General features: G+C 36.0%; 1 protein-coding gene across 5 annotated transcripts in view; it reads right to left on the bottom strand.

The window, feature by feature from the left end:
- FUT8 (fucosyltransferase 8) overlaps positions 1-26,178 on the bottom strand; it is a 130,321-nt gene that overhangs the window by 69,974 nt on the left and 34,169 nt on the right. For 2 of the 5 annotated variants that reach the window (XM_068399507.1, XM_068399505.1), the window contains exons 3-4: positions 18,361-18,454; positions 5,578-6,003 (exon numbers count right to left, since the gene is read on the bottom strand). In XM_068399507.1, coding sequence (XP_068255608.1) covers positions 5,578-5,780 — 203 coding nt within the window. In that variant the 5' untranslated portion in view covers positions 5,781-6,003; positions 18,361-18,454. Of the gene's footprint in view, positions 1-5,577; positions 6,004-18,360; positions 18,455-25,140; positions 25,221-26,178 lie in introns of those variants that run through there. The other 3 variants (XM_068399509.1, XM_068399506.1, XM_068399508.1) reach the window with 2 other exon arrangements.

The following is a 26,178-nucleotide window of genomic DNA, read 5'->3' on the forward strand; positions in this document are numbered from 1 at the left end:
TGTATTAGTAATATGAACACAATATGAATACATTCAACAAGATTCTCTATTTCCCTGAAGAGAACTCTGAAATTACTCGTGCTTATACTGCCGGGCTTATCTTCCAGGAGAGGATACCACCAATATAACATAAAAGATAAAAATCTGACTATCACCCAGCAAGACACAAAGAAGCACATGAATACTATGAACCGTTCATGTATTGCAAGAAAGGAAGTCTAGGACACAGATGAAGGCATATACACAACTTTTCCAGTTTCCATTTAAGAAAATTAGACATTACAAAAGTAGTAATTTTAAGCTCTCCTCTTTTAAAAAGCCTTAGATGATCTAGATGCAACAGTGACAGCATTTAGCAGTCATATCATAATCCTACTAGTAAATAAAATTTTCAGGTAAAACTACTTTATGGGCAAACAATGAAACAACATTATGTAATACTTTGATTTGATTACTACTCCCTATCGAGTTTCCCTTAAATAACTACAAGAATTGTAGTAAAGATTTCCCTTTTTGCTGCAAGACCTACGACATCTATAAGTGTTCTTGAAAGGACTCCTCCAATTCTACTAGATATAGAATAGTAAAATAACAATCTATAAAAAACTCAGTTTTATTACTATTTTACACTAATGGGATCTAGGCTGCTTCTAAAATCAACCCAGATTTGCTCACACAATATTGTTTATAAACAATATATGGTAACTCTCCAAATCTCACTATACCACAATATTCATGCACTAAAACTCAAGCAATACAAAATGCCTTTAACTCCATTTATCTTGTGATTCTGCATCACTAATATACATCTGTGCCTCTTTATAGCCTCCATGTAAGGTTTTTGCAAAGCATCATATTGGCAAAAGAAAAACTACAGTAACTTCTCACCTAAGGCTTTTCAAATACACTGTAAAAAACTAAGCTGTGCCTGAAGTCATTTTAAGTCATCAGAAGCACACCACAAAAGTATACTCAGTTCCTAAAGGAATATTTTTATTTCAGGAAATTTTCAAAAAAAATGTGATTGTTCCAACTCGCACTATTGCAAAAGTACATATATAAAAAAAGTATCTCAAAACAACCTCACCAAAAATCCTTACAAATATATGAACTATTCTTAACCAATATGGGTAATAAATAACAAATATTTAAAAAAAAACAAAAAATCAGAAGAACAAGACATAGTTTGTGAAATAAAACATACAAATGTTGGGGAAAAAACAAAACAAACCAAAACAAAAAAACTCAAACAGACCTATTACTGCCCTAAAACCTTAATCCTACTCCTCACTCATCCTGTGTGAAATGAAGCAACCAGGGGAAAAATTACAAGATCAAATGTGATTTAAGTATCATACAGCAAAAAAGGGCTAAGCAAGATTTTATAAAGCATATAGGACATTTCTCAGCTTTTGAATGGTTGATTTTGCGTGCACATAAGGTGTGTTTCATAACGCATGTTTTTGGTTTTCATTTTTTTTGTTGTTGCTGTTGTCTTTGGGGATGAGGAGCTGCTACATAAACTTGCAGCAAAAGAGCATTCAAATCTCAGAATGGAAAGATCACTTCTTGTCACTGTATGCTGGCATTCCATGGATGCATGGATGCATGCATCCATGGATGGATGGATGAAACTAGGCACAGCCCAGCTCCTCTTTTCAACCATCCCAGAGGACTGACACTTTTATGAGGTGAGAAGGAAGTCAGAGAAGTCAGAAGAACCTATTATAATGGGAAATGCTAGACAATTGAAATGCATTCTATTGAAATGTATTTTACCATATAACTAAGGTCCCAATGTAATTAAAGATGAAATACCATTTTCTCCAACATCAAAATGGAAATTGTTACAACAACTTATACTTTTATTAAACTACTGAATTCTTGTAACCATATCTGCTTTCTGTCCCGTCCTCCCTGCCCAAACTAGCTATTTCTAATGGCACAGCCAGATATTATGGTAATTTTCTACCATTCACAAAGCTTCTTTGCCCACTAAGATAAATTCTGTTAACTTGAAGCTTTTTACTATTGAAAAGTTTTATCTAATTATGTCAAAATTATGTTATACTTTAACTAGTGTAGTTAATCAGATGCCTGTTTACTGTTACAATTTTCCAGGCAGGCACTCTCGTCTTGTTTAAATTCATCCCAGAGTAACCTTAAGTTAGAGTTATTATTGAAATATGCTTAAATTCATGCATTAGCTTAACCCTGTTGCATGCCATAATATATTCTATATCTTCACTGCAAAAAGTGTGCTGCTTTTCTGTTGAAATAAAAAACTCTCTAGTTCTCTAGATATAAAATGTTAGTGGAGAAGGGCAGCAAAAACAAGTTTTTACCTCAGTGTAACAAAAATCCAACTTGGCAATAGGGTTTACCTTCATGAGCTACACTGATGTAAAGACTCTCATCTTAACCACTCAGGTTTCACAGCCAGTATCAGTAATTAGAATTTTCAGTACAAAAACAAAACTACTAGCACTTAAATCATATTCAAGTAATAGTTCCAGCCTTTCTGCCTTTGATCAGCAAAGCCTAAAACAAATTATGTCTTCATTTTAAGATGTTAACTAGAGCAAAAGTAATCTTTTCTGTCTTTCTGAAGTTAAGAATTGTTTTTGTTTCTTTAATACATGCTCATAGCAGCAGTGATCTCTTCCAGGATATAGATACTGAATCCAAGGACTGTTTTTAAATAGCCATATTGCTATAAAACTGTAAATAGGACAATTTTAAATCTAACAGTTACTTTTAACACCACTTGTTCTATCTGGCAAACAAAGAAACGAGATATTGAAATTCTATATCACATTTATGATTTAATACTTTAATGATGCAGGTTGACTAGGATATTTCTCAAATCTATTTGTGAAGTTTCTATAAAAACAGTGTCATGGGTTTCCCCCAATAAAAATAATGAAAAGGCTCTACTTCGTGATACATCACTTCCCTCAAAGTCTAGTACTTCACCCATCTCAGATCACTTCCAGCAAAAACCTATGCCTGAATATCTTCCAGTCCCAAGCTGGCTCATTTTGGGCCAGCACTGACTACTGAACCTGGAGATGTGTTGCTGTTCAAATTGACATTTAAAGTCATTTTAAGCTTTCTCATGCAAGAGTTTCCAATTCTCCTGTGGTTACACACAACCACTTTGAAGAAAAGTCTCAGAAATATTTTGCAGCAACATATCCATAAAAAAGAACCTGAACAGAGTCCAGTTAAAACACTTTTGGATCATCTAATCTAAATCTAGAAACTAGCAGCAACTAACTAAAGCATAGAGAAGGAATGTTGGAATGTTCTATTCTGACATGTTTAGACTAGAACTAAACTAATGTTTTAATTTCTATAAATCATGGAAAATTATCAACAGTACAAGCTATTATTTAAAACTTGACTACTGAAAATGTAATATTTATCTTAATACAGATAGGTTGGGGAAACAGAGAAAGGTGTTTAGAAAAATAATCACTGCCTAAAATATAGCTTAGCCTGTATCTATGCATCTTGTGTCTCTACTTGCTTCCTTCTTGAGAGGAAAACTGTACCCTGTCATCAGTAAAATCAAGAACATTTACTCTCTCCTAGTCACTGTGTAATTTGAACTGGTTATATTTCAATGACTGCAATAAATCACATTACCCTTTATTTAAGTCAGCCAAACACGGGGGGCTGAAAGCATGGAGGGTAGTAATCTTTACATTCAGGGCCAAATATTTCCCCCTCTGAGGCAAGAAACCCTAAGGTTGACTATTATTGTCTAATATTAAAGGAATTTAAAGATATTGTATTTATTCAAATATAGGATCTTGCTTAACTTTCTTCACAGCAGCATACTCTACATTACACTGTTTTGTCAACAAAAATATATTAAACCTATGCCAGTGCAGTTGTTATCATATATTAATAAATTGAGCTTAGAAAACTACAGCCCACTCAGTCATTCATGGCCATATTACCCAACGTGAAGATTATCTATGCTTAGTGTAGAGGGCGCTTGGGTCAGCAGCATTTCTCCCTCTCTGTGCAGCACCACATGAATGCCAAGGTACTTCCTCCGGGCTGACACGTTCAAGACTAAGACATTTGTTTTTCTAAGTATGAAGCCTTGTCAGCATGCAGCTATATCTACAGTGCATTCCAGAAACCAGGAACAGAGTGCAGTGAAAGAAATTTCAGTAAGGCAGGGAAGTCTACCCAGGCTACCAGATCAAAAGCCCGAATGAAAGAGAGAGAATGCACCAGAAGAACATCAGAATAGGGTTAAGAGGAAAGGTATTCGCTTCACTGGTACAGAGTCCATACGTGTGATTTCATTCAGATAAGGGGGAGAAACAAACTCACTTAAAGACAAAGTAACAAGAACAGGACTAGAACTATAAAACACCCTAGTAAGGAGAATAAAGAGATTTGTGGAATTCCATAACTTTTCCTATGATTTATGAAGCAAAATAGCAACGTAGATGATCCAAAAGGGCATCTGCTCCTAAAGGGTATCAAAAGGCAAATCCAAAATCAGTTTCTCATTGCCAAGCAAGAATCACCCAAGAGACATGATGAAGACTCAACCGCCAGTGCCCCTTGCTCTCCATGTTCTACACAGGTGATTCTGGCCAGACCACTGATACACGTGTCCTGGTGCTTGTAAGTATGTGGTTGTGAAAGAGAGAGTAAGTGAATTCAGCTCACTTAGAGATTTTAAAAATAATCACCCATTCTGTAAAATCTTGTTTTGAGCTTTGTTCTTCTTTAGCTTCCTACAACATATGAAGCCTCTCCACTTGTCCCCATGATCCATCAGGACTTTTACATTGTGTGTGGTGATGACCACATACTTAGGTCCAATCTGACTCTAGCACACATCCTGCCTAAGAAGCTCTCCCTTGCAAGTTCTTAGGAATGGAGATACCAGAAGTCTATGTTAAAAGTTTTCTGTCTGAAAAGGTGAAAGAAAACACTTTAAATTGTAAATGTCCACATTTATAATGTAACAAATAATCATAAAAAGGGAGATGATCCTACTATTTTACAAGTATTGCTACAAGTTTAGCAGCAAGGCAAGGAAAAAAACTTAGTTAAAAGAATTCATATAATGCAGCAGTCTACTGCAGCTCATCTTCAGCAAGTCCACGTTTATCTTCAACAAGCTGTAGAAATGTTTTTCAGCACTTCTAAAACGTGCTCTTACAGTTACTGCATGCAGAAGTGTAGAAAAGTCACTAGTTGTTCCAGCTGGTTTGAACGTCATAATAACTGCACTTATTTGAAGTTGGCATTGAGTTAATCACCTACGGAACTCTGTTATTGTGACAGTAACACTTGGACACCATTAAATAATGACTGTTAAATAATGAGTATATTAGACCAAAACTAAATGTACATTGTTTGTTTAAAGGTTTTTGCAATATATTTTCAGTTAGTTATAGCACTGATTAAAACACTTATCTATACTTTTAAATGTTAAACAAGATTTTACAAGAATATCCACAAACAACTCCTTCAATTTAATTACTGATATTTCATATTTCAACCATTTTCTGAAAAGTTTTAATTACTTTTAGATCGTACCTGAGAGATTCTGCCATCCGCCTTAAGTCTTCATTTTGCTGCTTTAAACGTTCAAGTTTAGCAAGTATCTTGGATAATTCGCGACTAGAGTGATCTGGGTGCTCACTGTCTCGTACCAGGTGTCCACCAATATAAAAGAGCAAAGTTCCCCAAGCAAAGAGGATGAGCATAATCCAACGCCAGGAACCAGTCCATGGCCGCATTTTCAGAAGTTCAATTCACTCCAGAACTGCTTCCACTCACAAAATAACAAACATTTTAAGTCCTTAGCCTGTACAAAAGTGGACAAATTGAGTTCCTCTGCTTCACCACATTGTACCGGAGAAAAATTACTCTCAGTGTCTATCTTACTGCAGCTCCTTAGAGAAGCTCCTTATGGGGCTGTACATAGAAAGCATTAATATCACATCATTCTTCATTTATATTCTGTGAAAAGAATAAAAAAAAATCTGAAATTATAATTCTGGTTTATAAAAATACATTAGATTGCAATTAAGCTAAATGTATTGTCATTAACATTCACGAATGATGACAGACAATGTAACTACTTTCTGTCAAGGAGATTTTTCTACTTGGCAAAACGTCATTCCATGAATTTAAGAATCTCCTCATTCTATCTAGAACAGATTTTAAGACTTAACTGATCAGCACATCTAAAGCTTTATATAGCTTTTGCTTTAGCTTGGCAAAAGTGTGGGAGTGTCTTCATGAAGATAGTGGTTTCTTCAACAATCTTTATAGACCATAGCGCAAGTAAAAAGAACGCACATTATACAAAACTGAATAGGCCATGCCCAGCCCACAGAGGATTGTTGCTATAGGAGAAGCAAGCCCAGTTATTTGCAGGAAGGATTAATATAAAACCCTGAGGGACTGACGTTTAAGGTTTAAATGGGAAAGTGTATTCTCACATCTATACTACCAATCACCCAGAAAATGGTTGACTGTGGCTGCAATACACTAAGTGAAATCACAAAGTCTGTGGAAGCAGAGGAAAGAAAAAGTAATAGGAGACTTCAAATATTCCTCTACTGATTGGGTAAATATGCTGGGAATTGCGATCAGAATAAAGAGATGCTACAGACATCACAAAATTACTGCTTAAGAGAAAAGCTACTATGAAAAACTCTTGACTTAATCATAAGCAGTTTGCAGAACTTAGATCAAAAAGTTTCTGCTGGAGGACTACTTTGTAACAGTCTGCATAATATACTCAGATATTACCTCCTTCTAGGAGCAACAAAGTAAAAAAACTCACTACAGCTGTGATTAATTTCAAGAAGAGGAACTCTTTTAATTGAGAAGTGGACTCTGCCACCTGGAAAGATCTCAGGGTCTTAATTAAAACAGCAGGTAAAGGTGACTATTATAATTACCAAAGAAAGTATCCTTTTAAAAAGTTACAAGCATGACCAAATTATTATGTAGTTAAGACTATAAATTCTCCTACATTAAAGACATAAAAATGAATACTAAACCTTTCATCCAAAGCAGATAGCTTACTAGAGACTCCAAGGTCAACAAATTATGAGAGTATATAAGAATTGTTTAGAATACTTTGCAAAGAAAATACTGACTTTTTTTCAATCTGTTTTTCATAACACAGGAGCTTAAGTAGACTCACAAATCAGGTACCTTCTTTGTAAGAGCAAGTGTTGGTCTATCTCAAACAACAGTGTTAGTAGAACAGGTTATCAAACAAATTCAATAAATTAATATAACAAGTTATCAGGAACAGATGGTATTCTTCCAACAGTTCTAAAGAAGTTCAAGAATGCAATAGTTTAATCATTAACAGTAGTAAGTAACCTCTCACTTATAATCACCTTGTAGCAAAGGAATGGAAAATCAAAACAGTAAACTGAATTCTTTGTAATGGCTACAGCAGGGATCCCTGCAACTACAGGCCAGAAAAAAATTACATTCACATCAGGCAAATTGGCAGAAATAATAAGATGAATTAAAAATGCAGACATAAGGATGAATGTAATGAAAGTAAAAAAGTACTAACATGGCTTTTGGAAAGAGAAATTGTGCCTTAGAAATTTATTAAAGTTCTTTTGAAGATGGAAACAAAAACACAGGCAAGAGAGAACCAGTTCTAATTGTTACGCAGTTGATCTAGTCAACATGGATTTCCAAACAGCATTCAACAAGGTCCTCAAAATGTTTCAAAGAAACTAAGCTGCATGAAAGAAGAAAGTTCATCATGTGAGTCACCACCCCATTAAAAGACAAGAAATTTACAGTAAGACTAGGCAATCAGTTTAGGTGGAAAGAATGATCAGGGACCTCACTGGGACTCATGGTAGAATGCATACAGTTTAGTATATTCATAAGTTACTTGGAAAACAAGGTGAAAAGTGAGATAACAAAGCCTGCACATATAGTACAAAAGCTGAGCAACAAACTGAAGGACATCAAGACACTGTCTAATGAAGAAACAAAATGAAAGATGAAAAATCAGTTTATATCAGTGTGTAGAGCTGTATATAGATGACCTTTGAATAATTATCCATCAGGAATGCACTTTAGCTGTGATAGGTAATTCTACAAAATATCAGCTCAGCATTGGGCAAAAAGCAACAAAGTCCTCACAGGTTTAGGAAAAAAAAAATAAAACCCCTAACCTTTGATTACTTCATATCATTCTGATTCAACCAATCCCAAAAGATAAGATAGAAATAGAAATGATACAGAAAAGGGTTACAAAAATTAGCAGAGAGAATGGCCTTCTGTAACTATGAGTGGCTAAACAGGTAAGTAGAAAGGACAACCCAGGAATTAACATGGCAAATCTATAAAACTCATTCATGGTATAAGAAAGTAAACAGGGTATAATTGTTTGTTGTTACTTCCAGTACAAGGGGATAATGAGTAAAACTTTCTGGTTTAAACAGATCCAAAATAAACAAAGGTACTTCTCAAAACGTGCAATTCCAGTGTGAAACTCATTTTGATCAAACACTGTAGCTGCTTTAAAAGTCTACATTTCAAAGGCCAGTAGACCATTTCAGGGAAGATTAAAATTCATCAAAGGCTGCCCACAAAGATACCACCCAATACTCTCAGAATCCTAAGTCACATATTGTTGGAAACTGTAGAATATATCCAGGTAGTACCACCATAGCGTCCTGGTTCTGGCAGTTTTCCCTAGACATCCACTACAAGTCAGTCTTGGAGATACATCAGGTTAGATAAGCCTTTGATCTGATATGGTGTGAATACTTTTACAACAATATTTAAAGTGTTAAACAAACAATATTTTAAATGTTATTAAAGGTTTTGTGTTATCAAACACAAAAAGACCACATTTTCAAAGGGCTAGCTATCCTAACTATCCTACTTTATAAAAACAGGTTAACCTGTATACTATTTTCATTTACGTCACTGTACATCTTGAGCATTTAATGGTGTAATTATTTTCAAGTACATTGTTCTTGTAGCACCTTCACATTGCTTTTATACAAGTGATTTTAAAGTACCGACACTTTAAATTTAACTTTCTTTTATAGTAAACCTGTTTTTACTTCCTGAAAACAAACAAAATTATGTCTAAAACAATTAATGGGCTTAATATTTTAAAGAACACAGAGTTCTGAAACTACTCTTAAACATTTTACATAACATGCAAAAGACAGTATGTTTTATCTGATTCCTATGAATCTCTGATGATGTCATTGTTCTTTTTGTAACTAAAGTCACAGTACAGTTAAATGTAAAATAAAGATGCCAAACTATCTGAATAAATAGGAAGAACATTCTGAACTAAGATTAAACAGTCAGCTTGTACCTCATAAAGTGGTGTCTCTATTATACATGAGTTCTAACTACTCTTAACTATTGGCTTTGTACTGCAATGTGCCTTTTACATTTTTTCTTCCATTTCATACTGTCCTGGGAATGCAAAATGTCAAAGTACGTCAGTATTTCAAAGACCATAAAAGACCTTTAAATAAATTAAATTATAATATATGAAAGACTAGCAGAAATAAAAGAACAAATAGAGAAACAAAAAGGAAAAATTATCACATTTTTAAAACTGTTCAATTTCTACAGCTTGTATCAGGTTTCTCAAAGACCTCCACATGCAGATATATACGACAGATATCTGCCTGACAGAAAGTCAAGATGTAATGTCAGTATTTATCATTCTTTAATTTTATATAGCTGTTTATGAGTTTCCAAGCTGTAAACTAAGCTCAGGACTGCCAAGACTGAAAGTATGACCCTGAAGTTAGAGAAAATTCAGCATGAGCCCACAAACCCAGTAATTCAAACCTGAGATAAATCATAACATATAGGGTCATTAACATTGTCTAATATTGAGTATCAAAATAAGAGCCCACCAAACTTAAAAGGTGTGGGTGAGCAGTATCAATAAATATATTTTATTAAGCAGGAAACAGGAAAATATCTAAATAACAATGATTAGTGTTGTTATTAAATTATGTTATCATATAGTGAAGATCCTTTATCTAAGAATACTATGTTACATTTCTTTTACCAGAGGAAGCCATGTATTTTAATATACTAGTCATCGCCTGAGACTTACCATGATTTCTTATCTTACACTTGCTTGGATTTACTGATGCAGAGTCTCTTGCATTTTCCAGTGCATAAGCATGTCCAAACATAGTATATTGGCAATTAACTAATTTGCATTTTCTTCTCCGCAATTTTAGACGAGTTCTTGTCTCCCTTCAAGGGGATCCTGAGAATGTTTGACTACATTCTTATAACATCACCTTCTAAAATAATAAAATACCTCTTATTTCTTTGAAAAGGCTTAGCCTGGGTGTTTAGGGTGAAAAATAATGTATTCCTCTATTCACCCCAACAGCTCTTGGAATTACCTCTACAGCAATCTTTCAAGCTAATTTTATTTTTAATTTTCATCACTACACCCAGTGAAGAGGGTTTCAATCTGATCTCTCAGGGAAATCATCTCCCATTCACAAGAACCCAGCTACCGTTCACAGAAACCCCAGTCACAGAATCAGAAGTCAGAAATCCAGCACTGATGTAGGTGCTAGGCGTGGACTACAAGACAAAACTCCACAGAAGCAGCAACACACACCACCATAGTGGCAAAAGAAGCTTTAATGCCAGTATCAGCATGGGGCTGGAGATGCCACAGTGAAACTGGTAACCTTCAGGGATTCTTGAATGAAGGCTTGTAAAGACACAGCTTTTAGCTGTTGTGAAATAAAGCAGTTTGGACTTATATAAGAGTGGTAAATTTTCCACATATGAATGCAAAGGGTCTCCTGGCTCCATAGGAGACTGAAGATGAAGAGACCACAGCCAGCTATGAAACCTTCTCAAAATAATGTGAAACAAAGAGATATTGGTAGTAATTAACATCAAGGCTTTTTGTACTTAAATGTAGGAATTTTCTGTCACTGCTCATAAATTGATTTGTTATTTCAAACTCCTGTTTCCGCTACTAAAGAAATCAAACCAATGTCAGAAAAAAAGATTGTAGAATATGAACAAAGTAATGTTAAAAGCAAATGATAGTTGAAAGCAAGTGTCACCTACAGTAAGCTGTTTTTCAGGTTTAATTTAATGCTGTAGCTCTATTATAAAAAAATCAATACAAAATATGCAGTGTTATTTAATGAAGCAAAAAAGTTCTGATAAGTACTTGCTATTATAAATAATTAGGAATACACAATCTTTAATGCATCAGTTGAATGGAAAATAAGATTGTGAGAAAGGAAGTTAAATTAAAATTTATTTACTGCTAAATGCATAGCACAGAAAATGTGGTTAGTACCACAAATTTATTTAGACTTCATTAAAGAGCAGACAGAATATTTACATAAAAATAAGGGTCTGCTTCAATGCCTTAATCATGAAATCAAATTGTGCATACTACACATGTAAGCCACAACTGATGCTAAACATATAAAAATGTTTTGTTGTCAAATTAACAGGGGAAGTTTGGTTAAAAACCAACCATTCCTTCAATGCAATGCAATGCAGCATTTACAAAATGACTAAAGGAACTAGTAAAGAGAAGATTAACTTAATTAAAATGATAATAAAAAAAATACTGGAGTGTAGCTCCAACATCATCAGGAGAAATATTGTGCATCCATGGCAAAGTTACTTTGCTATAACAAAAATTATTAATGAATGAAAAAATTAATATATACTATCTTTCCTCATCTTGCCCCCACATCTTCTGGTTATTTTAAAGCTTTAAAAGGTACTTACAAGTTAGAAACTTGAATACTCCAATACCATCATTTCAAATGAAAGGACATCTTCCATGACTTAAATAAGGTCCTTATTAACTTACTATTCCCAACACGCTTTCAATAACAAATTCAGTGATGGAGTGAAGATTTCCTCCTTGTGTACTCTTGCTTGCTATTCAGAATTATGGCCCCAGAATAGCATTACGCTTTTTCTTGGCAATGCACAGTTTCAAGTTATTTTAGATTCAGTTCAAAGCAAGCTAAGCAAGTCTACTTTTGGCTCAACCACCTACTGACCTAGATTCACTCAAAAAAAAAGTGTACCTTATGTAAGCTGAAAAGAAAAAATTACTCATGAAGAAAAACTCATACATCACTATAGCTAATATATACAGCATTATATTTAATGGCATACACATTATCTACAATTCTTTTTTCACAGTATGAAACATGAAATTCACTCCACTGTTAAGGGCTATCACAATGACTTAGCACTAAATGTGAAATACTCAAAAAACATGTTACACTGTACACGCAACTTAGATTGAACCTTCACATCATTGTTAGTTTTGCTTAAAAGTAAAGTAAACTTAAACAAGTTAAGTTAGTATTTTTAAGATTTCACTAACAAAAATTATCTTAGGAAAGCATGCTACTCTAAGTAATGTTAACCTGTTATGCCCTAATAAAAATAAAAAAAACCCACAACACAAAAACAACCAATTTTCCAGTTCCTATGTAACGATGTGATGGCACAGCCTCTGACAATGCATTAGAGCCTAAAGAAATAATCCTTTTAGGATATTAAAATAAAACTAAGGATCAAGGGACAAAATAACAATTGAATGACTCTGTAGTGTTTGATACAAATAAGCAAACGTTGCAAATATTCATAGTGTATGCAATGCATTCTTTACAAAGGTTTATATATCATTTGATTAATGAAACATCATCTTCATAATCTGAACTAGGTCACATGGGCAAGATTTCTTCAGTCAAATTCTACGCCCTAGTATTTCAGGTAACTATGTCATAGAAACCTCTTTAAGTTCCACCTAAAAAAAAAAAAAGCATTTCCTTTCTCTGTTATTGAAAGGCTGTTTAAAACCTCACTCTTCTAATGCTTAAAAGCCTTCTTTAATTTCCAAACTAAATTTATATTTTGCTAATTTATACTTGTGTTTTCTTATAATTTTCTATGTGCCAAAAAAAAGATGAAATGAAGTCCAGATACACAGTTTCTCCCAAACTATGTTTCATTAGGAAATTTACTTTCCCTCATTGAAACAGTTAATAAATAAACCTAGATTAATCCAGATCAAACAATCTTTGGCAAACCTGTGTTGCATTTATCTCATTTTCCATTTTCATCTAGCTCTACTTTGTTAATTGTCTTTTCTTTCAAAATTTGTCCCCATGCTTTGCGTGCTACTGTGATCAGGCCAGGGCTGGTAATTATTTCTAATTCTAGCATTCATCTATACTGATCCAAAGAGACTTTATCCAATTTAGTTCCAAACTTTTTAGAATATTGACTGGAAACAATTTAGAAAGCATTTCATTCATCCATAACTTTTTAATTACCTTTATTAATATACAAATTATATATATTATTTTCTTCAAGCAGAAACCAGAAACCCATTCACAGAAAATGTATTAATGTTTGTATTCTAAAAGCATCCAAAATTAAGTTCCTTTAGTTTTCTATTCAAGTTCACTGTTTCAGTTATATAATTTTATTTTTCTATCTATAAAAACCATCCATTCTCTGCTTTTCCTGGAACAAGGACATACATTTTGTAGTATTTCACCTGTATACTTAATTATTGTGTAAATTTACTTATTTTTTCTTCTTAACTTCTATTCACGTGTAACACAGGACATAAGTAAACACAATCATGAGATCTGCTTACTATTTACTCCTATATCCACACCTTCATCTTTACTGCTGTTTCTGTAAAAGCCTAATTTTATATCTGTATGGATTGCTCTGAGCAATTTGAGTGATTTTCTCTTCCTATACTCTCTTATAATTTTACATAAATAAATATGATCTGCTCATCTGATTCAATCAGCAGATTATTCTCAAATCAAACCTTTTCTTAATGGAATTCACCACCCTTTTCAATTTCATTGCAAGTGGAGATTTATTCAATAATGAAGCCTTCAAATACTATAATTTTGGATCTCCACCACAGAAAACTCCCTGTCAGGAAGAGATGGTACCAGAGGCTTCCTTAACTATGTGAAAGCTACAGGCCCACTCATTTCATTTGGTTAGAAAACAAAATCATAACCAACAAGAACAAACTTAGGAAAAAGATGCAATGTGATTTATCCTTCCTGAAATTTGGTTAGAGAGATTCTGCCACTGAATGTGGAAGCTTGATGACTTTTCAGACTTACAGAGCTTATGAAGAAGGTAAATTACCAGGAGCTGAGGAATTAAAGCTAGAGTCTAAAAGCCAGATTATCAACCTGAGAATCTTAAGATTCATTTAGAAGCATTAGCAGAATACATTATAATAAAGACAAGAAATTCAAAGCAGAGGAAAAATTAACCTTAAAGTATCCTGGTATTATTTCTGAGTTTCTAGTGTGTATTCTAAAATGCTCAGCTGACCAATACAGAGACTTTTTCAATTTAACTGCATAAAATTTTATAGCTGAAAACAACTTTGCAGAATTTTGAAATGAAAACACCTTCAGAAAGGAAGGCAGAGGAAGAAATAGACAAATATTTAGCATGTGCAGTAAGTTGGACATACTTGGACAATCTTGTTGTGCCAAATTTCTTCTTTTAGGAAGTCAATACTTAGTCTGTTCGCAGCTTCAAACTGAGGTAGTTGCTCTGTATAACTAATTTTGTCCTACAGTCATAGGATTATAATGCAACCAAAATAAAGTCAACAAGAAAAGACTGACATATGTAGATTATAAATTGAGAGCTGATTGCAAGCTTCAGAGTTGCCGTATTTGCAAACCAAGTGGCAGCAATAAATTCTGTAAATTGATTGATCAGTGAAGTCATGACAGAAGTTGCCAAACCGAGGTTGTTACTGCTTGTTTGAAGTTCCTAAGGTGTATAGCAGACAAACTGAAGCTGAGAGAACAGTAAGTGTAATTTCCCATCTTCCATACAAGTCTAAGTTCAATCAGAACCCTGTAGGGAAGTAACTAAGGAATGTATGCACTTATTTTCTTTCCTACGAGCCTCCTCTGCCATCAGTGATCTCTAACTACCACGAATACCTGAGTTGTTATCCCGAATAGTAATCTTGGTACCATTACTGAACAAGGTCTTAATTATTTCACCCTAGCAGAATTTCTAATATTACTTTATACTTTATTATATTCCTTTACATTATCTCCTTGCTGCTCAAAACAGCAAACATTATCTAGGTCTTCATCCAACTGCATCCAGATTAATGTATGTTTATCTTTGGTACTGATATCTGTCCATGCTTCTCTCCTTTACAATCAATAGAAACCAATAAACATATACTCCTGGTTTTATATTGCATCTTTACAACATCAGCTCTTTGAACACCTCTGTAGGCTCCCTATGAGGTTCTAGCTCCCCGTGCCACGAGCAAGATAATTTTGTAACGTTTAAGGTTCTTCACTAAACTTCTCATTATCTAGCTTCTTTAAGAATTTACTAACATTGACAGGGACATATTCTTTAATATTTCTCTGTCCTGCACTGACCACAAGTACTCTTTCTTCTACAAATACCTACAAGATTTTCTTGAGGTGCATCAAACTGACTAAATCTTTCTACCTACTTATCTTATTCCCTTTCAAAGTTCTGTCATAGCAACTAGAAATCAATATTTCAAGGACCATGACTAAATATTATTGTGTTAAAAATGTTTTAGTATCTCCTCATTCTCTTCTGTGTATCCCTTTGGTTGTTACCTAGATTGCCCTTCCTTAAGACATGAACCGTCTTTTTGCTTTAGTATTTATATAGCATCTTGTGTAGTGACATCAATTAGTCCATCATAGTCCATCAGCCCATCACTGTTAATGTAAGTTCAAAACAAAACAAAAAAATCTTTAAAACTTTCTGGATTTTTATCTACCACAGGTCTAAACAGCCATAAAGAAAAAGCCTAAGAAGTTTCACGTCATTCAATTACAAGATGTTACTGCAAATGTTTCCTCCAAAAAAAAACATCTGTTCATAGCAAATACAAATATTTGATTAGAAATATTTTATAAAGTAAAAAGAAAGATAAGATCGATTCAAAAAGGATATCTAGAAAAATAAGACTACAAGACAATTGCTGGCTATTCGTTTTTCATGATCAAATAAATAGTTCACTATTAAAACTTCCCACGATAGCTGATTTTATACAACATGTCACACTGGATGAAGTTCTTTGTATTTAGTACATCTCATAGTCATACTGGAGCAAGTGCAGCAAAGGATAGCAAAGATGATTATGGGATTGGAGAGTGTGCCATGCAAGGAGAGGCTGAGAGAGCCAGGATTGTTCAGCCAGGAGAAGAGAAAGTTCAGGCAGGATATATATCCTATATCAATATTTATATATATCAATACATAAAAATATCTGATGGGGGAAGTAAAGAAGAGAGAGCTAGACTCTTGTCAGTCATGCCCAGTGACAGTTCAAGAGGCAAATAATAGAGACAACAGAGTACTGAAGGAGCTAGCAGATGTTACGGCAGGACCCCTCTCAATCATCTACCAAAGGTCTTGGGAGTCTGGGGAGGTTCCTGCTGACTGGAAGCTAGTCAATGTTATTCCAATTTACAAGAAGGGTGTGATGGAAGACCAGGGAACTACAAACCTGTCAGTCTAACCTCAGTTCCTGGAAAAATTATGGAGAAGATTATACTGGGTACTATCGAAAGGCATTTAAAGAATAATGCAATCATCAGGCTCAGTCAACATGGGTTCACAAAGGGAAAGTCTTGCTTAACTAATTTGGTACCCTTCTATGATAAGGTCACCCACCTAGTGGGTGAAGTGAAGGCGGTGGATGTAATTTTTCTGGATTTTAGTATGGCTTTTGATACTGTTCCTCACAGCACCCTTCTGGACAAGTTGTCCAGCTGCGGGATGAGCAGGTTCACAGTGCGCTGGGTGAAGAACTGACTGAACAGCAGGGCTCAAAGGGTTGTACTGAATGGGGCTACATCTGGCTGGTGACCGATCACCCGCGGTGTTCCTCAGGGTAGTTCTGTTCAATATATTTATCAACAATTTGGATGCAGAAGCTGAATGTACCATTAGCAGGTTTGCTGATGATATCAAACCAGGAGGTGCTGTGGACTCTCTTGACAGACAAGAGGCCTTGCAGAAGGATCTATAACAATTAAAGCATGGGGCAATGATTAACGGGATGAAATTTAACAAGTCCAAATGCCAGATTCTGCACCTAGGATGGAGTAACACCAGGCACAAGTATAAACTGGGAGAGGAGTGGCTGGAGAGCAGCCCTGCAGAAAGGGATCTCAAGGTGCTGGTCAGCAGCAGGCTCAATTTGAGTCAGCAGCGTGCTCTGGCAGCCAAGAGGGCAAACTGCATCCCAGGGTGCATCAAACACAGTATAACCAGCCAGTCAGAAGAGGTGATTACCCTGCTGTATTCAGCATTGATGCAGCCTCACCTTGAAGACTGTGTGCAGTTCTGGGCCGCACAATTTAAGAAGGATGTGAAGGTCCTTGAATGCGTCCAGAGGAGGGCAACAAAGCTGGTGAAAGGGCTGGAAGGCATGTCCTGTGAGGAGAAGCTAAGAACTTTGGGTTTGTCTAGTTTGGTAAAGAGGAGGCTGAGGGGCAACCTCATTGCTCTCTACAGCTTCCTGAGGAAGGGAAGTGGAGAGGGAGGTGCTGATCTATTCTCCCTGGAACGCAGTGATAGGGCATGTGGGAGTGGTTCAAGGCTGTGCCAGGGGAGGTTTAGACTGGACATTAGGAAGCATTTCTTTACTGAGAGGGTGGTCAAACACGGGAACAGGTTTCCTAGAAAGGTGGTCGATGCCCCAAGCCTGTCATTGTTTAAGAGGCTTTTGGACAATGCCCTTAATAACATGCTTTAGCTTTTGCTCAGCCCTGAACTGGTCAGGCAGTTGGACTAGATTATTGTTGTAGGTCCCTTAAAACTGAAATAGTGTATTGTATTCAATGGGCACAAACTGAAACATGAAATTCCATTTAAGCCTAAGAATATATTTTTTATCGTGAGGGTGGTCAAACACTGGAACAGGCTGAGCAGGTTAGTGAAGTATCCAACCCTGGAGACTGGACACAGACCCGAGCAACCTGCTCCATTTGACCCTACGCTGAGCAGTGGGGTTGGACTGGAAGATCTCCAGAGATACTTTCAAAAGTCAGCTATTCTGTGATTCCACTAAACAACAGAACTCCTCAGGAATTTAATTTAACCAGCATTTTTTACAGCTTTTGGTATGAAAAAAAAAAATCAAAATCATTTCTAAAATGATTAACATGCAAATGTACAATGCATATTATCTTTCACATAAGTAGCAGTAAATTTTTAAATATCATAACTTCATAACACATCTGAAGAACAGCTTACCCTCTCCATGACAGCAGGAAATAAACACAACTGCATCATGGCCTTGGAAGTTAACAAGTAATTCCACTAGTCCAGCAGCCAGTGAAATTAATAACTGTTTAAAAGAAAAAAGAAGGTCCCTCTAGTTTCACATTCAAACAAAAGTGCTTCACATTCTTTAAGAACATCTTCCTTTTGATTTGTCCTTGTATCATAACATTGAGAAAGAACCTAACTCTTCACCTTAAAATATCACATTTTCTACTTTTTGTTTAACTAATTATGGATTTTCCACAAAGATCACTTACTTAATCAGAATATTTTTAACTACCATCTTTCATTATACCTAGATTAGACACAATGTGAACTAGCAATCAAAGAATTAAATCAAAGAATATTTTAGCGTTTGTATTGATTTAGTAACTTGTACAAGCCAGTCTCAACAGGCCTCAGTTTCCCTTGTTAATATTTGCCAACCCCAAAATGATGTCTGAAGTTGAATTCATTAATATTCAGATACTATCAAATTTGCAGATGAAAGATGTTATAAATTTTGAATGCAAGATATAAATCTGTATAATCAATTAAAGCAATTCAGTCACTTAGCAGTTTTGACAAATAATTGTTTCCCCATCTCTAAGTATTACCCCTAGTCAAAACTTTGAAATTGAAAAAAAAAATCAAGGATGGAATATTTATTTTTAACCCTATTTTTTATAAAATTAAAATAAGAGTATTCATGTATAGTCTTTCATGTACATTATGGTTTATAAAAAGTATAAATATGTTAAGGTAACTTTGCAAAGAAAATGAATTTTCTTTTAATCAAAATATTAAAAGTCACTACAAAAATCACTTAATGCAACTGGAGAAATTAAAAATCTGGAGATATGAATAAAACAAAATACAAATAAATTCAAATAAATTGAGTAGCTCTTTAAAAGAATTCCATAGCAGAAGAATACAACTCCCAAAATTTCAAGAAAATTTCTGCTATCTTGCAAAAACATAAGCTCTTTTCCTAACTTCTTAACTTAAAAACATAATTCAGCTCTCATAACAAAGTTCTTCTTTTTTCATTTTAGTATTTATTACAGACAACATACATATTGTTCCAAGCCCTGCCTTTTCTGAATTCTAGTAATACCTTTAGATGTATACAGCTTCACACTTTTTAGAAGTGCCCTCCATTCTTTTTGACAGACAGTATTAGGGGAGCAGGAAGCATTCTGCTTGCCTCCCAAAGACAGACAATCTGCATTCCTTGGAGATATCCTGACTATGCTCAGTTCCGGTAGGTTCAAGAAACAGTACAGTATGGCAGTCAAGAAAATTCCAGTACAGGAGCAGCCCAAGCAAAGAAATTGCCATAAGGAGCAGAGAGCAGCCTACATGACCTTAGACAATAGGAAAAAATTCCAGCAGATCAGAGGGCACTGTGCAGTTCACAGATTAAAGTTACTGAATTAACCGTAACCAAGTGGAAGCAACAGTATACTCACAATGATGATGTGGGCAGTGAAAAAGTTGTTAAAAAAAAATTTACTTTTCTTCTGTCTTCCCTCTTCACTGACTTTGCAATACTTAAAATATTAATTATCCTAACTGTTATTCTAATAGAACTTGGCACTTTGTTAATTAAAAAACATTTGGCCTTCTTTGAGGAGCTAATTATAAAGAGAAAGCCTAGGCAGAACAACATCAAAATTATGGCCAATTCAGGGTCCCATGCCCCTGTAGTTATTAAATTTATTTCTATCAAAAAAAAAAAACCAAAAAAACAAAAAAGCAATGCAGAACAAAGTTAAGTATTACTACTAATCCTACTTCAACTATACAGCTTCTGGTCAGAGATCAGGAAAAAAAAAAACAAAAACAAACAAACAAACAAAAAAAACCACACCCAAAACCAACAATTTAAGTAATTTTAATATCACAGACCAAACATTCTCAAAATGATGCTGTATGAACAACCTAGTGCTTCAGTTATAACAACAGCAGTGGTTCAGAGATCCATACCCACAGCACTTGCGTTTTTTAAGCTGAAGGTATAAACAGAATATTGACCTTGAAACAGTTTAACAAGAGTTAAGAACTAATCAGAAGTAAGAACTTTTTTAAACTAGATAAAAGACATCAACAATAAAAACAAATACTGTTTGAAAATATTAAGCACTCCTTTATTTTAGATACAGTCATAAATACAAGTGCTTACCATTTTTGTAACATATTACATTTGAAAGCTTGAAAGAAGGTACAGTAATTTTTACATTATTTGACAATTGATGCAATTTTAAAAGAGGGAAAAGAGCAGCTTACTTGTCAAATACATGCAAGACTCTCTGTCAAACACTTAAGACAAAAAGTAACTGCTGATTTTTGTTTTAGAAAGATAAAAGAGTCAATTGGAGAAACAATACACTCCTCCATAGAAATTATATATAAGGAGTCATTTTAATAAGCAATGGATAAAGCAGTCTTCAGTGCTCCAGTCCCTTTTAACTATTAAGATAATACATTAACCAGAAACATAGCAAAGAAAGAAGTTAACTTTTGTCTTATCTGAACTAACCAAATGTTTTGCTAAGATAAAAATTATCTTAGCAAATTAACAGGACAATTATATAAGAGGAAGGTATATTTATTCTTGCTTACTTACTGTATTGACCCCATACAACCCTAATCTAATATAGCCACAGTCAAGAATAAATAATAAAAATTCAAACATCAACTCTAACATCAAGCATTATCTTCCTCCAGAGTAATAAGTTAATAATCTACAGATAGCCCTCACAGAAATCTCATTCCAAAAGAAAACAGGAAGACTGAGAATCTGTGGAAGCAATATAGTAAAAGAACAGACTATGGAAGTGAGCTTATGTTAAAAAAAACTTATGTTAACTTATGTTAGCTTATGCTAACACGTTAAAAAAGAAAGGATTTCTGACATTGAATTGCTTCTTACACTTGCAAAAAAAGGCGTAACAAAATCTGGGGATTAGGAGCTTAACCTAGATAAATTCACCTCATGAGGAAGGGGAAAGGAGATCCTAAACCTGTAAGTGTATAACAGCTAAAGGAATTAGCCATTGGAACAGATGATTTAACGAGGTAATAGACTGTCAGTCGCTCATTCCCTTTAAATTGAAGCACCAAAAATGCTTACAAAAACGTATAGTTGTTCAATCAAGAGGCTGAAAAGAATTGGGTTTTCTGCCCTGCATTAGTCAGATGACAGTTGATGAACAGAAATGGCCCATCCCTTTCTTAACAGAACTTAGAACTTACTAAGTTCTTAATAGAACACAGAACTTAATACCTCAACTTCTGTGAAATACTTCTGGAGATCAGTAAACCTCTAGAATAAAGAAGGCCAATCTTCTTAGCCCATCAAGCTGTATACCAAAATCTTAACATGGTCAAGAGCCACATAGTACAGCACATATCCTGAAAAGATAAAATGCTCAGAAGCTTCCCCTGAACAAGATTTGGTGGAACATCCTGCTCAACTTCACTGATGCTGGCAGACTTCTTCCAGTGGCTAGGGATTTCTATTAACCAATAGCCCCTGTGTCAGCATGACCCTACCACTGGGGTGATTTTAAATCACTGATGTGATTCTAAACTGTGAGTTGCATTAAACTGTATGTAAGCTACAGATTTGCCATCACTTCTCTAGAAGAATGGACCCCAAGGCACTGTAGAACAACCTAGTCAAAATGTATTCAAACATACTTACTGATCTTGCTGATCTTTCAGACCACCCTTTAGCCACAACAGCCAAACTTCTGATTTTTTTCCTTCAAAAACCACAAAAGGCCTGATTTTAAAAATAAGCTAATGCTCTCCAAATTTCATCAGACATTTCCCTTTAAATCGAGCTGAACTAGAAGCTTAAAGAAGAAAACAGCTAATTTCCTAACATTACTTAAAAATACACAACAGTAAGGTAACATCTTTCACACTGCATGTGGCTCCACAGCCAAGAAATTTACAAAGTAATAAGACGTTCCCCCCCTCCCCAAGTTGTTACTTTGTTCCATAGTTTTGCATTAGAATACAAATTTACTAGAATAGGACATACAAATGTTTTGCTTTCTGTTTCAGTGCTTTTCTGGGACCAAAGTACAGCTCCCTCTTCTCCTTGGGAGAAGTGCAGAGTGGGACAAAAAAGACGGACAACCTTTAGCTAATATTTGATCTTTCCATTCTTGTTCGTGCTGAAGCTCTCCACTACATCATCATTTCCACCAGCTTCCCCATGTCATTCCTTAATGGCTCAAACATCAGAAGCAAGATCAGAGGTAAGATCTTTCTTCTTTTGGCTGGCATCAAAGCAACATGCAAAATCTAATAGCCAAGAAACTTAACATCAGTCTGTTCACAACTCAGCTGGTTGTTTATAAATCAAGATGAAAAACAGGCAGATGAGAGACCTGCTGAGTTTGTAATAGCTATGCAAAAATGCACGACACTTGGCAGCCATAAGAAAACTGGAGTGCTATTTGCAACCGGGAGGTTTTGCAAACTCAAAGCGTAGTCAAGGCTATACAGTATTCAGAAGCTGGAAAAAAGGTCACATAACTGAGCTAAAAGCTTTCCTTGTTACACATGGGAGGCTTGGAGACTGGGTGATTTAACAACCCAGTAACAGAAATGCCAGAAGAAAATTTTGAGTGGGCCACATCAGGGAAAGAATGTCTGAAGTGATCATTATCTAAATAATCAAACTTGCTTTGTATCACCATTTTCTAATTTAAATTGAACTGTGTTTTCTGCAGTGCTTTTATTAGAACAAGACAAATTGCATTGAAGACTGTAAATACTAATATTGCCATATGATAAAGAAGTATTTGCCTTAAGTTTAATTCCACTGCACCACAATATATGTATCTTAACCTGTAAAAATTCCCCTTGGCACTCCAATTTTCTTTTAAATATTATTCTATTTCCATAGATAAAAAACTTTTACTTTAGGACACTGAACTTTACACACTACAAAGCACAATAAAGAGATCTAATGAGCTAATTCAAGTATGGGAAGCAATTTATGTGGATTAGCATACAGGTTCATGCTGTCTAATTTACACTGGTTTACAGCTTTCATAGAGCTCCATGACACCAAAATTTGATTGCTTCCTGTACCTGACCTTCACCATCACCATGGCTCAGGTGCACTGCTGATCTAAGATCTATTATTTTATTTTAAAGTGAAGGAACTGAAAAACTCAAAGTACTTTGTACAATAGTAAGGCTATGAATAAAACGGGATTGTGAAAGCTGCAAGTCAAAACCTCACATAAAGCTGCCAATAGCTTTTCCTCTCAAATCTAATGTGACATTATTAAGGGAAAACAACAGATGCGTACAAAACTTACTGAGTTTAAAACACCTTTGAAGGTATTACCCAGGGCTAAACAATAACCAGTTGTTCTATCACTCAACTGCCGGCTCATGTCCAGCTTTTCATCCACCAGTACCCTCAAGTCCTTCTCGGCAGGGCTGCTCTCCATCCCTTCATCCCCCAGCCTGTATTGATACTGGGGATTGTCCAGACCCAGGTGAAGGAGCTTGCACTTGGCCTTGTTAAACCTCATGAGGTTCACGTGGACCCACTTCTCAAGCTTGTCCAGGTCCCTCTGGATGGCATCCCATCCCTCAGGCGTGTCAACTGCACCACTCAGCTTGGTGTCATCTGCAAATTTGCTGAGGGTGCACTCAATACTACTGTCTATGTCATTGATGGACATGTTAAACAGTACTGGTCCAAGTGCAGACACCTGACAGACACCACTTCTCACTGATCTCCATCTGGACATTCACCACTAGTTCACCACTACCCCCTGGATACAACCATCCAACCAATTCCTTATCCACCAAACAGTCCACGCATCAAATCCATATCTCTCCAATTTAGAGAGAAGGATGTTGGGGGGGACTGTGTCAAATGCCTTACAGAAGTCCAGACAGATGACATTCGTAGCTCTTCCCTTGTCCACTGATGTAGTCACTCCATCATAGAAAGCCACTAGGTTGGTCAGACAGAACTTGCCTTTGGGGAAGCCGTGCTGGCTGTCTCAAATCACCTCCCTGTCCTCCACGTGCCTTAGCATAGCTTCTAGGAGGATCTGTTCCATGATCTTCCCAGGCACAGAGGTGAGGCTGACAGGTCGGTAGTTCCCAGGGTCCTCCTTTCTATCCTTTTCAAAAATGGGTGCAACGTTTCCCTTTTTCTATTCACCAGGGACTTCACCTGACTGCCATGACTTTTTAAATATCATGAAGAGTGGTCGAATAGATTTTCAAACTGGTAATACTTAACATAAGGCAGCGTTTCAAATATCCTTTTTAAATGGGTCAAGCACTAGGAAAAAACCTACAATCATGTTCTTCTACTGTTTCCTAGGCAAGCTTACAATACTATCCACAAAGAAAGCCATTAAATTCATAGAATTATTGCATATAGACTCATCATTTGGGAGAAAAGCAGTATTTTCCTTTGTGGTGAACACTGTAATAAGGATATGACTGTATCATGGCCAACTCCTCCCATGTTTAGCAGTCCTCCAGTAGTATCTCACAATTCCTTGAACTTGCAAGTTACACTTTTTCCATCTACTCTCTTTTACATCAGATATCTTCTCATTCCTGCTTTCAGTGCAGGTTTTTTTTAGCCCTTCAGCTTCCTTTGTTTCTGAATAGTTAAGCAACCTTAGCAACCATACCACGAAAAATTTAAAAATGCCCATTAATCCCCACACTGATATTTGAAAGTGCTCTCCGTGGTCCTGAGCAACTTACCGCAGAAGTCACCCGCTCTGGGAATTCTTTGGCTGAAGAGTCTGGCTACAGCCCACACACAAATAATAAATCTAGTGCCACGCCGAGGGATAATTGTGACTCTCAGGACAGAGCAACCTAGAAAGATAAAGGGGAGTCTGGATGGCATTACAGTTCAGCTCCACAGGAAGGGAGGAGGATAAAGGATCTACATCTACAAGTTCACAGAATCACAGAATCACAAAATGTTAGGGATTGGAAGGGACCTCGAAAGATCATCTAGTCCAATCCCCCTGCCGGAGCAGGATTGCCTAGACCATATCACACAGGAACGCGTCCAGGCGGGTTTTGAATGTCTCCAGAGAAGGAGACTCCACAACCTCTCTGGGCAGCCTGTTCCAGTGTTCGGTTACCCTCACCGTAAAGAAGTTTTTCCTCATATTTATGTGGAACCTCCTGTGTTCCAGCTTGCACCCATTGCCCCTTGTCCTGTGAAGTGATGTCACTGAGAAGAGCCTGGCTCCATCCTCATGACACTTGCCCTTTACGTATTTAGAAACATTAATGAGGTCACCCCTCAGTCTCCTCTTCTCTAAGCTAAAGAGACCCAGCTCCCTCAGCCTCTCACAGAATCACAGAATCTTAGGGATTGGAAGGGACCTCGAAAGATCATCTAGTCCAATCCCCCTGCCGGAGCAGGATTGCCTAGACCATATCACACAGGAACGCATCCAGGCGGGTTTTGAATGTCTCCAGAGAAGGAGACTCCACAACCTCTCTGGGCAGCCTGTTCCAGTGTTCAGTTACCCTCACCGTAAAGAAGTTTTTCCTCATATTTATGTGGAACCTCCTGTGTTCCAGCTTGCACCCATTGCCCCTTGTCCTGTCAAGGGATGTCACTGAGAAGAGCCTGGCTCCATCCTCATGACACTTGCCCTTTACATATTTATAAACATTAATGAGGTCACCCCTCAGTCTCCTCTTCTCCAAGCTAAAGAGACCCAGCTCCCTCAGCCTCTCCTCATAAGGGAGATGTTCCACTCCCTTAATCATCTTCGT

The sequence above is a fragment of the Nyctibius grandis genome, chromosome 4 (assembly GCF_013368605.1).
Source record: "Nyctibius grandis isolate bNycGra1 chromosome 4, bNycGra1.pri, whole genome shotgun sequence".
NCBI classification, from domain to species: Eukaryota; Metazoa; Chordata; class Aves; order Nyctibiiformes; family Nyctibiidae; genus Nyctibius; species Nyctibius grandis.